A 15,387-nucleotide genomic window follows, 5' to 3' on the forward strand; every position below is an offset into this window, starting at 1 on the left:
CAAATATAAATATAAGTTTAGCTAAAAGCTCTATAGATAAGTCAATCAATAATATAATTCACATTTTAAATGATCATATGTGTTAACGTTTGAATCCTGACCTGAGAGTTTCCACTGCACACTGTGAACTCTTTAGTCCACCAGACAGAAGCTTCACTCCTGAATCCTGCAGGTCAGAGTTACTCAGGTCCAGCTCTCTCAGACTGGAGGACTGGGAGCTGAGGACTGAGCACAGAGCTTCACAGCTTCTCTCTGACAGGTTACAGCCACCCAGTCTGAAAAACAAAAGATAATCTATAATACTTATGTAAAGTTTGTTATTATATTACATGCCATCTTTTTATTTTTGATGAAACCTTAACATACTAAGATACAACATCATATGGATGAACTTGAATAAAATGTTTTTTTTTAATTATATCTTTATTTGGATTGGACAAGAAAAAACCATCTGCATAGCAGTATATGAATAACATGGGAACAAAGTCCTTCCAGGTTTTAGATTAAGTCCAGGAGAGCAAATGATAAACAAAGTGATCAGCGGGTGCATATTAACCTCCACTAGCTATTACTAGGACAGTTGCTCGCATGCTCTCCCAAAGGAGATATATAGAACACATTACATGGAACTATAAACACAAACTGGGAGGGGTGCCCATGCTGCAATCATTGTGAAGAAATAAGTAAATAAACAAGCAATAGTAATAGAAGTAAATGTAAAAAACAAACAAACAAAAAACAACCAAGTAATAGTGAGATCAAGTGAAGTCAGCCCTCGTGGGGGTGATGAATTGGATCCAATTGTTCCAAATTTGGTAGAATTTGGCTTTTTGATTTCTTAACAGATATGTAAGTTTTTCCATCCTAAATATCTCTAAAATGATCCCAAACCAGTCGTCTAGGGTAGGCTGGGCTGGGCTTAACCATCTTCTAGTAATTGTTTTTTTACTTGCCACCAAGAGTAATTGCACCAACTTAATCTCACTCCTACATTCCAGAAAGGGGACCAAACCCATGTATAAAACCTTAAAATCTAAAGGTATTTGAACGTTAAAGACTGCACTTAAGGAGACCTGAACGTTTTTTAACTTGGGACAGTCCCAAAAGACATGAAAATGGTTAGCAACAGTCGAGCTGCATTGTCTCCAGCATTGCATATAAGCCCCTTTGTACCTCTCCTGATATGGAGTCTTGAAGTACCTAATAATATTCTTCCAGCCATGTTCCTTCCAGCTCATAGAACTGGACGTGGACCACTGGCAGTACAAAACATTTTCCCACTCCCCCACAGAAATAGCAATCCCTGATTCCCTTTCCCATTTATCCTTAGTGTATAAAGTGTTATCCTTGCTGGCACTAGAGAGGGCTTTGTATAGTTTAGAAATAGATTTAGTAGGGGTCATGGTTGTGGCATTTTTCAGGATGAGGAAAAAATGCGACTCAGCATCATTGAAGTTGGCATTCATGATCAATATATGATCTCAGCTGTAAGTATCTATGAAAGTTGTATTTTGTCAGGTTGTCCTGTAAGGTCTCAAATCTGAGCACAATATTTCTATGAGTAAGAGAGAGGAATGTTGTAAGGCCACAGGATATCCATGCTTTAAAAGTTACCTGGGAGCTGAGACTCATGAAGGGGACCAGATTCCATCTGTGCAGATCAGCTTTTATACTTGCAGATATTGGCTCGTAGTTTGCCTGAAAGAGCCCCGAGAGGTCCGCAGTCAAATATATTCCCAGGTACTTAATTTTCTCATTATCCCAATTGACTTTAAATTTCCTACGTAAAGCTGCAGAAGCATTTAAAGTCATCACCTGTGTTTTTGAAATATTGACCTTATAACCAGATAACTTCCCCAAATCACTTAAAGTAGACATCAACTCACTAAAAGACCTCTCTGGCTCCTCCAGGCAGACCAGTACATCATCCGCGAACATTACCACTTTATGTTCAACTCCTGACAATGCAACACCCCTAATGTTATGATTTTGTCTAATCGTTTGGCCAAATGTTTCTATGAATAAATCAGAGAAGTGGCGAGATTGCACAACCCTGCCTACAGCCATGTTCCAGAGCAAAGGGCTTGGAGAGATCACCATTCACCTTAATACGGGCTGAGGGTCGAGCATACAGACCTTGGATTACTCTAATAAACTTGTCGTGAAAGCCAAACTTCCCCAGAACCTTATACAGAAATACCCATCTGACCGAGTCGAAGGCTTTCTCAGCGTCCAAGCTTCCTATTATTGATTGAGTTTTGTTCTTTTGTATTTGAGCAGAGATGTGTAATATTCTCCTAATGTTGTCAGTTGTTTGTCTATAGTGAATGAAACCAGTCTGATCTAAATTGATGAGGTCAGGTAAAAACTTCTCCAGTCTACGAGCAAGAATAGAAGTAAATAGTTTGTCATCCAAGTTAAGGACACTGATTGGTCGATAGTTTCCACATTCTCGTTTATCTTTCCCCTCTTTTGGGATAATTGAAATAGTTGCCTCCCTCCAGGAGGGTGGGATTTCTCCCTCCTGTAGGATGTAGTTAAATGACTTCAGCAATGTGGGGACTAGATCTGCCCTCAGGGTGCGATACCACTGAGAACTGAACCCGTCCGGCCCAACTGCCTTACCTGGTTTTAATCTGGAAAGAGCTGCATTAATTTCTTCCACTAAAATGGGATGTGTTAGAAGCTCATTTTTGAGAGACGGGAGTGAAGGTAATTCTAGAGAGCTAAGAAAGGCATCAGTACAATTCTCCTCCGTAGCATTGGGCTGTGAGTACAGCTCCCTAAAGAAGGTCTCAAAACATTTCTGAATGTCTTCTAATTTTGATTCCAGAATATTAGTCTTGGGGTCCTTGATTTGGTATATCGTACTTTCCTCTAGTTGTTTGCGTTATTTATGTGCCAGATATTTTGCAGATTTCCCTCCTGTCTCATAGTATTTTTGCCTCAAAAAAATTAAGTTATTTTGGGCCTCCTGGGTGTAAATATCATTAATTTCATCCTGTATTTTCCTGATATCCTGCTTCAGAGTAGGATTTGCGGTGTTTATGTCTTCCTATTCTTTCAACTTTAAATTTGCCTGTAGTTCTGCTAATTTTTGCCCTTTGATTCTCTTTAAGTGGGAGGCGATAGAAATTAATTTACCTCTCATTACCGCTTTGAGCATATCCCAAAGACTAGTTGGAGATACCTCTCCTGTGTCATTAACATCTAGAAATTCTTTAATGTCTACCTTTAATTTGGAAACTATGGCAGGATCATTAAGGTGCGATAACAATTTCCACAGTGTGGTACATTTTTTCCTAGCCACCTGCAAAGATAGAGAGATAGGACTGTGGTCAGATAGATCTCTTGTTAATATGTCACAGTCTTTGACCCTAAACCTATCAACTTTAAACATAAAAAAGTAGTCCAGCCTTGCATACACTTTAAAGGAACCAGAGTAATGAGTGAAATTTCTGGTAGATGCGTAGCGGTCCCTCCATACATCTATTATCCCCATCTCTACCATATAGGAATTGACTTTTCTAGTAAGTGCTGTTACCTGGTTGGTCGGGGAGGAGGAGTCTAGTTTAGGGTCAAGTCTAAAGTTAAAATCCCCTCCACAGACAACTATCCCCTGAGAATCCACCAATAAATCAAACATATTCCTATAGAATAGCCAATCGCTCCCAGGGGGAGCATAAACATTTAAAATTGTGATTTCAGACCCTTCTATCCATTCTGTTATTCTAACCAATCTGCCTTCCTCGTCACAGAGTTCTTAGATATGTTCATAGTTAAGTGTACCAGAGATAAGTGTAGCCACACCCCTCTTGTGTTTGGACTTAACGGAAGAGGAGAATACATATTTAAAACCCTTTCTTTTCAATCTCAAGTGATCTACTTGGTTCATGTGTGTCTCCTGAAGTAATGCAATCTGGGCCTTCTCCTTCCTTAGTTTGGACAGTATCTTATTCATCTTAATCACGTTCAGAACCCCGTTAACATTAAAAGAGATTACTTTCACTGACTCACTTCCCATAAAGATATATTAAGTTACCACAGCGCATAAACTCAATAGCAGCAGGCAACCCCCTCTTAAAACAGTAACAAGTGAAAAAAGTTAGGAATGAACTGAAAACATTTGAACATAACTGGAGCTTGAAAGCTCCTAAGCTGGCTTCTGACAGTGGAGCACTTCCACTGACACCCTCACAACTTGAAGGGAAACCCCTTATTACCCCCTGAGTTAGGGGGCTTTCCACTGCGACGTCACTCACAGCACGAGAAGCCCCACCCATTTTAGCTCGACAGTAACCATATTTCACCATGTTGTCCATAGCTAATACATAACATTAAATTCGTTCTCTTCACGTCTGTATACTTGCAGCTTCTCTCTATATCCCGCAGCTCCTCGGATCTGACGCGGACGCCGACCACCAACTCCCCGCCACAGCGGGCATCTTTGTAGTTTTTCTCTGGGGGTTGCCGGTGGTGTAATCACCTTTACCGGCAGGCCCCGACTCGCCAGGTCAGCCGTTGCCTCCTCCACCGTGTTGTAGGTTTTCACTCCTTCTTCGAAAAAAACCTTAAGGCGCGCTGAGTAGAGGGTCCTAAACCGTACATTCTTCTCTTTTAGGACCTTTCGTGCCTCTGCATACTCCTTCCTCATAGCCATGATCTCAGGGGGGTAATCGTGGTCGAGGTTGATCTTGCTGGAATTCCACATAAAACCTTTCTTTTGCCAAGCGAGCCTCAGCACTTCTTCTTTAACCGTGAAGCACAGGAATTTTACCAGGATCGATCTGGGTTGGGAGCCGTCCGGAGGGAGTAATGATAACACTCTGTGTGCTCTCTGAATTTGTAACGGTGTTGATGGTGGGATGGCGAGATTCTCCCGGAGTAGCTTCTCCACAAAGTGGGCCATAGATGGAGCTCCCGATTCTTCTCCCTCCGGCACCCTGTACAGTCTGAGCGACTCCCTCCTCGAGTAAGCCTCCAGTGATGTTAGTTTTGTTTGAAACTTTTCCTGCATGCTTTCTTCCATTTGCGCAACATCTCTAAAGTTAGAAATATCCTGTCTCAGAGTGACGCTGAAAAACTAGTTCATGCATTTATTACTTCCAGGCTGGACTATTGTAATTCGTTATTATCAGGATGTCCAAAAAACTCCCTGAAAAGCCTTCAGTTAATCCAAAATGCTGCAGCAAGAGTCCTGACAGGGACTAGAAAGAGAGAGCAGATTTCTCCTGTTTTGGCTTCCCTTCATTGGCTTCCTGTTAAATCCAGAATTGAATTCAAAATCCTGCTCCTCACATACAAGATCTTAAATAATCAGGCCCAATCTTATCTTAATGACCTTGTAGTACCATATCACCCTATTAGAGCACTTCGCTCTCACACTGCAGGCCTACTTGTTGTTCCTAGAGTATTTGAAAGTAGAATGGGAGGCAGAGCCTTCAGTTTTCAGGCCCCTCTTCTGTGGAACCAGCTTCCAGTTTGGATTCAGGAGACAGACACTATCTCTACTTTTAAGATTAATCTCATATTTCCATTAAAAGTGTTGAATTTGACTGTTTGATGTTCTTTATGATCTCTGGCACCAGTTCATCTGTAGGCTGAGCTCAATCCATCCATTTAGTGAAATTATGTTTAAAGGTCTCCTTGTTTTCTGAGCGTGCACAGATCCTGAAGCAGAAAGCCTGGGTTAATAGAGAAATGATCATCACTGTGATGATGCTCATCATCTCTGACTGGGATTTGAGGTTTTGTCAAAGCAGCAAAGAAAGCCTGGCTATGTTGGACTGGGTGTGGAAGCAGCTCCCAGTTTGAGTTCAGGAGACAGACGCCCTCTCTACTTTGAAGATCAGCTTCAAACTTTCCTTTTTGCTAAAGCATATAGTTAGGGCTGGACCAGGTGACCCTGAATCCTCCCGTAGTTATGCTGCAATAGACATAGGCTGCCGGGGATTCCCATGATGCATTGAGTTTTTCCTTTCCAGTCACCTTTCTCACTCACTATGTGTTAACAGACCTCTGCATTGAATCATATGTGTTATTAACCTCTGTCTCTCTTCCACAGCATGTCTTTATCCTGTCTTCCTTCTCTCACTCCAACCAATCACAGCAAATGGCCCCGCCCCTCCCTGAGCCTGGTTCTGCCAGAGGTTTCTTTCTGTTAAAAGGGAGTTTTTCCTTCCCACTGTCACCAAAGTGCTTGTTCATAGGGGGTCATGTGATTGTTGGGTTTTTCTCTGTATTTATGAAGTGCCTTGAGGTGACTTTTGTTGTGATTTGGCGCTATATAAATAACATTGAATTGCATTGTTAGTATCTCAGACAAAATCTCGTCTGTGTTCTGGAGCTTATCTTTGTGTTCTGCAACCCTGGTTTCCACATCATTAAGCCGCGCATTGGCTTTATCCAACTCACCCCTTATTTCCACCAGTTGCGCTTTCGTGTCTTTTCGAAATTCTTTCACCTCTTTCCCAACGCCTCTCAGTTCTTTCAGTATCAGTGTCAAACTTGCTGGGTCAACCTCATCTTCTGTCCCAGAATCCTCGCGGCTAGGAGTGGGAGAGTGGCCTCGGCTAGCCCTATAGGGGCTAATGTTAGCCCCTTCTGTTAGCTGCACATTGCCATCTTCCACGTTTTCAAACGTTAACTTCTTAGCTATTTTGTTCTTTCTGGACATCATTTAAACCCCTTTTTCCTCTTTATGTGCACTTAGATAGTGTATTAATTTACTTGGGGCAGTTTTAATAAGTTTCAGTCGAGAGCTCTCGTACTAGGTGTCCATCCCCACGAGCGCCGGAACCGGAAGCCTTGAATAAAATGTTTAATTGGTTCATTTAAAAAAAACAAAATGTCAATTGATCTGACCTCAGAGTATTTAGTTTACAGTTTAAACTTTGTAGTCCAGCAGACAGAATCTTCACTCCTGAATCCTGCACATTTTTGATACTCAGGTCCAGCTCTGTCAGAGTAGAGGACTGAGAGCTGAGCATTGAGGACACAGCTTCACAGTTTTCCGCTAGAAGTTCACAGACGTTGAGTCTGAAAATGAAAACATGAACAAAGACTGATGTTAAAGTGTAATCAGGGTGCAATAACTAATCTTATATTTTAAGAATCCTTGTTGTTTTATGCTGAGCAGATGTGGTACGAAACAACAGTAAATTGATCAAGTTTACCTCTACTGTTTAAATTGCTGGATTTATTTTCTCAGTTAAAAACAAAACAAAACAAACAAACAAAAGAAAAAAGAATACAAATCGGTCAGACCTCAGAATATTCAGTTTGGCGTGTGGACTCTCCACTGCAGCAGACAGAAGCTTTACTGCTGAAGCCTCCAGGCTGTCGGTACTCAAGTCCAGCTCTCTCAGACTACAGGACTGGGAGCTGACCACTGACAACAAATTTTCACAGCCTTCCTCTGAGATGTTACAGCTGCTCAGCCTGAAAAAAATAACAAGAACAATAAAACAATAATATTTATTATCAAATAAAATCTCTTTATATGTTGAATCTAAGTAATCAAATGTGTACAAATGAGTACACTACAATGCACAATTAAATAAAAAATGTTCAAGAATTTAAGTGTAACAGAAGAAAAATATTTCAAATTAAACACAATTATTCCAATGTATGTAAATGGAAACCAGTGAAGAGCAGGTTGATTTAGTGACAGTAGTTCAGTGTCTGCTGGCACAGGCCTGTGAGTACTGCAGTATTACACTTACTACAGTACTGCTGGTCACTTTATTAATTCTAATATGTGTGTAATACTGCAGTATTAGACTTACTACAGTACTGCTGGTCACTTTATTAATTCTAATATGTGTGATTACTGTAAATGTAGTTATAAATAATGTATCACATCCTGGACTCTCGTTTCATTTTCTGTCTAAAAGCTGCTTTGGCTCATTCCCCTTTAAAGCCCAGCTCTCCCTAAAGGCCAACTTTATTTTGATTGGATGATTTCATAAAGCACGCTGAAGGGCAGTAGCCAGTTATCATGAGCTCCATCTCCTCAACCTTCTGGTTTAGAAATTATAAGAAACTGTATACCTCATAAAAACCCGTCTTGATCCATGCTCAATCATCCAGGTTAGTAAATCCCAAAAGTTGATTCTGTTCATCTGGACGTAGCGCTTTCAGTGGGAGAAACATTTCGTCACTCATCCAGGTGACTTCGTCAGTCTCAGCTGACTTCTGGTTTCCAACCCTATAAAAAGTACATTTGCATAATGACTGAAACCAGCCCACTGACGGAACAATAAGGCTGGGAGGTCAGTTCCTTGACCATTATGTTTGAGTCATTATGCAGATGTACTTTTTATAAGATTGGGGAAAGCTGCAGTCAGCTGAGCCTGAAGAAGTCATCTTGATGAGTGACAAAATGTTTCTCCCGCTGAGAGCGCTACGTCCAGATGAACAGAATCAAACTTTGGGGGCTCATAAAATCATGATTAGAAATCTTCTCAGATGTATTTTTACATTTTAGATCCACAGCAACAAAGTTCACAGCAGGATGTCTCTGTTCAGTAATTATTATGCCCATTACCTGCAAACTGTGAGGTACGCAGGTAATGTCAGGTAGATGTAGCCAGATGGGCTACTCGCCTTCCGTTGTTTTTCTTCTCTCATTCTCTCTCTCTCGCTCGCTCTACCACCCTCGCTCTCTTTCCGCTGCACTCGCTCCTTGTATCAGGTGATTGGGTTAATTGGGAACCCACCTGCACATTGATTGCAGGGTGGCGCTAGCCTGTATAAAGCTAAGCCGATGTCTTGTTGGATTAATTCCTCCCGAGCTTCTGGTACGATACAGCAGTAAATGCTGGCGTACTGCGACGGACTGATCAGCAAGAGCAGATTATATGACAGCTACAGCAGTCTGTTTTATTCTGCCATTGCGGAGAGAGGTGTTGGTGTTATCCCCACCAATGAGAATATAGTGCCTCCGGTCCTGGGGGTTTTACTGCTGTACTCACCTCTCCATGGCAAATCGCCCAATCTAAATTGGAAGAGTGAACTGCCTTCTCAGCCGCTGTTGTGAGGACTCCTCCTCGGTGGAGCTTGTCTTGTCTTGTCTTATCTTGTTTTTATTAAGTAGGCTTACCTTTTTTTGGGTTCGCCTGGTGTTCTATTTTACCCTGGACTGTTGCTCGTACCCACACTTCTGTGATCGGGCTGAAGTGATTCTCTGCCCGAGTGTCGTGCTGGGACTCCAAATCGCCTGGGTGGCCGGTCTCAGCCGGTGGGGAGCCAGACCGGCCTACGCCTGAGAATAATTATTACCAGCACGAGTGGTAGTTTGACCCGTGGGGAATAAGCCTTTCCCGTGTGTGTGTGTGTGTGTGTGTGTGTGTGTGTGTGTGTGATTTCTTTTATTAAAGTTATTAAAGTGTGTTTTAGTCTTTTTATGATTTGTAGCGAGCCTGACGCTCAGTGTCCTTTTATTCTTTTAACATACTTTTCTGTGTTTTATTTCAGTGAAGGAGGACGAGCCAGTGGCCCTGGGACCTCAGGTGGTGGGTCGTTTTCACACTTTCTTTTGTACAGCACTGGGTGGTCTGCAGTGATTCTTTTGGTGTGATTTTCTTTTGGTTCCACGGCTGCTGGTAAGTCCAAGTTCCACGATTGTTTATTTTTACTGTAGGACACTGTCAATAATGACACTACATCTTGACTTTTAATATTTTATTTATAAAATATTATTTATAATATTTTATTCATTTCTATAAATAAAACTGTTTTAATATTGGAAGCCAACCTGCCTCAGTATGCATCCTTGAATCTGTGCGGTCTTCTTTTATTCCTTTTATTTATTTTTCTTAAATATATTTCCTGGGGGTGTAATTCCCCTAGGTGGCGTTGTCAAGTTTATTTATTTTGTTCATAACCCCGCCGACCACTTGGTCACATACTTGGCGTTGGTCGACAGGATGCACATTTGAGGTAGATGTTTGGTCTTGTAAATTGTTTTATTTTTTTTGCAAAGATCCTAGTTCACCTGTTGGTAGGCTCTATTTGTTTTAGAGTGTGATTATAGACAAGACAGCAGTATCCAGGTAGAAGGAAGAGTAATAGGATTTTAGCACCTTGCTGATTTAATTTTCTTTTTTTTGGGTCAAAATTTATTATGGAGGAAGAATTGCAGCAACTTAGAGACTTGGTAGCGCAGTTAAGGGCAGATAATGAGCAATTGCGCCGGGACGGGGGCGCTGTGCTCGAGTCTGGTGGTGGGGCCGCGTCGTCCTCTTTCGTACCAGCTGGTTGCATACCAAATGTTGGTAGCCAGGCTGCCGTTACAGAGCGTCTGGTGGTGGTGCCTAGGGACCGTAAATGTCCCATGTTCAATGGTAGAACAGGCATCAATATAGCTGAATGGGTCGAAGAGGTTCAAGCATGCATGCGTGCCCGGCACCTGTCTGTTGCTGATCAAGCTTTCTTTATTTTTGACCATTTAGAGGGAGAAGCAAGGGAGGAGATCAAATTTCGCCCTAATTTAGAGCGAGGGGATCCTGCTCGGGTGTTGACCATTTTAAAGGAACTGTATGGCAATGCGCAGTCCTATGTCACTCTGCAGCAGGCTTTCTTTTCGAGGAGACAGCGGGAGGGAGAGACTTTGCAGGAGTTTTCCTTAGCGCTAATGGCTCTGATGGAGCAAGTAAAACAAAGTGCACCTGATGGTATGCGTAACGCAGAGGTGTTGCTCCGAGACCAGTTTGTAGAACATGTTGTTGATAGTGGTCTCCGCAGAGAGCTTAAACAATACGTTCGCCGTGTGCCTACTGCCACCTTGTTAGAGGTGCGCGGGGAAGCAATTAGATGGGAAAGAGAAGGGTTTTCAGGCGGTGTTCGCGACCGTGGCTATTCTCAACCATCGGCATATGGTTTTCAGTGTGGAGTGCACACTAGCCCTAGGTTCGCTCCTGTTGGTACACCCGAGTCCGAGTGGCGTGAGCTAAAGGAACTCCTAAAGCGCCAACAAGAGCAGTTAAATCAGCTCACTGAGACAGTGGTTTCTTTACAGAACCCCCGAAGAAGTGTTCGGCCTTCACGGGCTGGCTCGGTGATTTGTCGCCGGTGTCAGCAGCCAGGACACTTTGCTAGGGAGTGCACTGGGGAGCGGGCTTCACGCCGCCCTAGAGCAGGTTCTGATTCAGGCCCTCCTTATGCCGCAGTTGGCAATCATCTTCCCGCTACCCAGTCGGAAAACTAACGCCATCTGAGCTGCAGAGTCACAGTTCAGGTGGGGAGTTCACTGGCTCACAGAAAGATAGGATTGGCAGGCTAATTTCATTGTGTCCAAAGATGGATGTGCTTATTAGTGGGGTAACTGTCCCTTGTTTGGTGGATACTGGGTCCATGGTTTCCACCATCACAGAAAGTTTCTTTTTGGCACATTTTGCCCCTTGGGGACAAGAACGCCTTCAGTCATGCCATTGGCTACAGCTTCGGGCTGCCAATGGGCTTGCCATCCCTTACATTGGCTATTTGGAGCTCAGTGTACTCCTGTGTGGCAAGGAAATGCCCTCTTGTGGAATCCTTATAGTGAAGGACCCTCCTGGGGCTACGCCCTCTGTCCCTGGCATCTTAGGAATGAACGTAATCCGCCGCTGTTATCAAGAACTGTTTGGGGCTTTCGGTGGCTCCTTGTTTAATTCTCCTTCTGTGTCACCGGCACCGAGACCAGTTTTGGAGGCCTTACATCAGTGTCACCAGTCTGCAGCCCAAGCCCCAGAGGACCCTGTCGGTACCGTTAAGGTACAGGGCCCGCGGGCCGTGCGGATACCTGGTGGTGTTATGCAGCTGGTGGCCACTACTTGTTCTCAGCAGTTGTCAGGTCAGGCTGTGCTTTTTGAACCTTCTGAGTCCGGGTTGCCAGTTGGGTTGCTGGCCTCTCCATGTTTGGTCCAGGTGGATAAGGGCGTTGCCTACATCCCAGTCACCAATGTAGGGACAGCGGAAGCTGTTCTCCACCCGCGGACCCGTTTGGGAGTGATAAGCAAAGCTACTGTTGTTAGCCTCCCTGCCGGTGTTAGCGAGGAACACTCTTTTCCCGTTACCGTTTCCTCCCATACAACCAGCAGCCCTGCTCAAGAGATGGTGGATACGATTGACCTGTCTGCTCTCGCTGAGCCAGAGCAGCATGAGGTACGGTTACTTTTGCGGAAGTACCGCTCTGTTTTCTCCACTTATGAGGGAGACTTGGGCTGCACAAACCTCATTTCGCACGACATACCGCTGCTCGATGACGCACCTGTCCGGCAGAGGTACAGGCGAATTCCTCCTTCTGATTATGAGGCTGTCAGGGCTCATATCAACCAGCTACTGGAGGCCCAGGTAATTAGGGAAAGTAGCCGTCCTTATGCCTCTCCCATCGTGTTGGTCCGCAAGAAGGATGGAAGCCTCCGTCTGTGCGTTGACTATTGTTTGCTGAATAGCAAAACAAGGAAGGACGCCTTCCCCTTACCTCGCATCGAGGAAAGTCTGGATGCCCTAGCTGGCGCACGCTGGTTTTCTACCATCGACCTGGCCAGCGGGTACAACCAGGTGCCAGTTTCTGAGCAGGATAAGCCCAAGACCGCTTTTTGCACACCGTTTGGCCTGTTCGAGTGGAATCGTATGCCATTCGGGCTGTGCAATGCTCCTGGTACCTTCCAGCGCCTAATGCAGAGGATGTTCGGGGATCAGCAGTGCCAGTCATTACTGCTGTACCTAGACGACATCATTGTGTTCTCCTCGTCTGTCTCTCAGCACCTGCAACGGCTAGAGATGGTGATGGCAAGGCTGCAGCAACAGGGGCTCAAGGCTAAGTTAGAAAAGTGTGCCTTTTTCCAGCAGAAGGTTAACTACTTGGGCCATGTAATCTCCTGTGAGGGTGTCTCGACCGATCCAGCCAAGGTTGACGCAGTAGCCAAATGGCAGTGTCCTCGTTCCGTGTCAGAGTTGCGATCCTTTTTGGGTTTCGCCAGCTATTACCGGCGCTTTGTGGAGGGGTTTGCCGCATTGGCGACTCCCCTGCATCAAGTGGTGGCTAAATCGGCTGGCACAAAGACAAAGAAGGGCTCGGGACAGAGTTTGAGTGCTATTTGGACCCCTCAGTGTGAGGAGAGCTTTGAGGCCCTGAAAGCAAAGCTTGTGTCTGCACCTGTGCTAGCATATGCTGACTTTACGCGCCCATTTATCTTGGAGATTGACGCCAGCCACAGTGGTTTAGGTGCAGTTCTCTCCCAAGATGTAGAAGGCCAGTGGCTTATGCTAGTCGAGGTCTTCGGCCACATGAGCGCAATATGGACAATTACAGCTCCATGAAGCTGGAGTTTCTTGCACTCAAGTGGGCCATGGCCGAGAAGTTCCGGGAGTACCTGCTGGGGCAGAAGTGTGTGGTTTACACCGATAACAATCCACTCAGTTATCTCTCTTCAGCTAAGCTGGGTGCCACCGAGCAGAGGTGGGCCTCCCAGCTGGCGGCATTCGATTTTGAGATCAAGTATCGCTCAGGCCGCAGTAATAGGAATGCTGATGCTCTCTCTCGACAGTATGAGACGAGCTCCAGCTTGGCCGAGGGTGTGTTGCCTGGGACTTGTGTCCTGACTTCACTTCAGCAGGCTCAGTGTCCAGCCGTTTTGCCCTCCGTTACTCAGTTGGAGATTGGGGCCTTTCCATCTCACTCCCTGGAGGATATTCGTGCTTTGCAGGAGGCTGACCCCCTCCTCAAGGATTTCTTGGTATACTGGAGGAGGCACACCCCACCCTCTTCGGAGGAAAGGAGTCAGGTCCCCAAACCAGTCATGGTTCTGCTGCGTCAGTGGGATCGTCTGGTGGAGAAGGATGGCATCCTTTTTCGCCATATTTTGCGTCCAGGTGGAGGTGAGGAAGCCCTCCAACTTGTTCTCCCAGAGGCTCTGAAGCCTGAGACCTTGAGGCAGCTGCACCAGGACCATGGGCACCAAGGTATTGAGCGTACCACTGAACTGGTCAGGCAGCGTTGCTATTGGCCCGGGATGTCCTCTGACATCAAGCAATGGGTTCAGCGTTGTGAACGCTGTCAGGTCGCAAAGGACTCAGAGTTGGGGTCTCATAGTTATATGGGTCACCCGTTGCCGTCTAGGCCAAATGAAATTCTGGCCATAGACTTCACGGTGTTGGAACCTTCCCGTAGTGGAGTTGAAAACGTCTTGGTTATGACTGACGTTTTTAGCAAATACACTGTTGCAGTCCCTACCCGGGACCAGCGGGCCTCTACTGTGGCCCAGGCCCTGTTAACAGAGTGGTTTTTTAAGTTTGGCGTTCCAAGCCACCTCCACTCTGACCAGGGTAGAAATTTTGAGAGTTTGGTGATGCAACAGTTATGCGAGTTGTATCGGGTAGCCAAGTCCCGTACAACCCCTTACCACCCAGCGGGTAATGGGCAGTGCGAACGGTTTAACCGAACCCTCCATAACCTCCTCCGGACTCTGCCATCATCTCGGAAACGCGACTGGGCTGCATGCTTACCGCATGTGCTCTTTTGCTATAATAGCACGCCGCATCAGGGCACTGGAGAGTCACCGTTTTTCTTGATGTTTGGCAGGGATCCTAGGCTGCCTATTGATTTCCTTCTAGGCCGCGTTCAGGACCCAGTGCCTGGAGAGGTACAGGACTGGGTGGCCGAGCACCAAGCCAGGTTAATGGTGGCTTTTGAGGGAGCTCGGGCACGGTTGTCGCTGGCCGCTGACCGTCGTAAGGAGCGGCATGACCAGAGAGTCCACCCTGTTCCTTTAAAGGTCGGTCAGCTGGTGTATCTTCGAGATCACAGCGCCCGGGGCCTGCACAAGATCCAGGACCTTTGGAGCTCTGTTGTCTATCAGGTGTTGAGGGCACCCCAAGAGAACGGGGCTGTTTATACCATTGCCCCCGCGGGAGACTTGGAGAAGGTTCGACATGTCCATCGTGACATGTTAAAGGCACAGGTCAGCCTAGGGCCGCCTACACCTGGTCCACCGGTTCCACCCCCACCTGTACCCGCTGACTCAGAGCAGACCTCTCTGAGTGACGACGAGTTCTGGCTCCTTGTCCCTGAGGTACCCTCACACCCTGTAGCACCTGTGGTGTCACTTCCCGATGCCTCTAGAGTTCCATCGGTGGAGCTCAGGTCTACTCCCAGTGTGATTGTAGCACCCTCGACCTCTGCTCCCCCAGGTTCTTCCTTGGGCTCTGTTGAACAGTCTGAGGTGAGTGGGCCACATTTGCGGAGAACAGCACGTTCAACAGCTGGTGAGCACTCAAATGTTTATCACTTGCCACGTCCTGTTGAATCTGCGTCAGTTGCTAATGCTCAGCTTGCCATATTCAGGCCATGGTGTTAGGTTCCTTGAGTTATTGTCGGGGCGCCAATACAAAAAAGGGGGGGTA

The 15,387-nt window shown here is 45.6% G+C and overlaps 2 protein-coding genes and 1 pseudogene across 3 annotated transcripts in view; all 3 read right to left on the reverse strand.

The window, feature by feature from the left end:
* LOC147337109 (uncharacterized) overlaps positions 1–15,387 on the reverse strand; it is a 360,298-nt gene that overhangs the window by 279,256 nt on the left and 65,655 nt on the right. The window lies entirely within an intron of this gene.
* The window catches only part of LOC147337110 (protein NLRC3-like), a 547,272-nt pseudogene that overhangs the window by 254,643 nt on the left and 277,242 nt on the right, over positions 1–15,387 (reverse strand). The gene's annotated exons all lie outside the window — the stretch shown is intronic.
* The window catches only part of LOC147337113 (protein NLRC3-like), a gene marked incomplete at its 5' end in the record, with an annotated part of 31,935 nt that overhangs the window by 9,934 nt on the left and 6,614 nt on the right, over positions 1–15,387 (reverse strand). The window contains 3 exons of the mRNA XM_086266079.1: positions 102–275; positions 6,865–7,038; positions 7,267–7,440. Of these exons, the coding sequence (XP_086122205.1) occupies positions 102–275; positions 6,865–7,038; positions 7,267–7,440 (522 nt within the window). The remainder of the gene's footprint in view (positions 1–101; positions 276–6,864; positions 7,039–7,266; positions 7,441–15,387) is intronic.

The sequence above is a fragment of the Aulonocara sp. 'chitande type north' Nkhata Bay genome, linkage group LG3 (genome assembly GCF_057382095.1).
Source record: "Aulonocara sp. 'chitande type north' Nkhata Bay isolate Kocher_YH1m ecotype deep benthic linkage group LG3, A_spYH_male_GT1.1, whole genome shotgun sequence".
Lineage (NCBI taxonomy): Eukaryota > Metazoa > Chordata > Actinopteri > Cichliformes > Cichlidae > Aulonocara > Aulonocara sp. 'chitande type north' Nkhata Bay.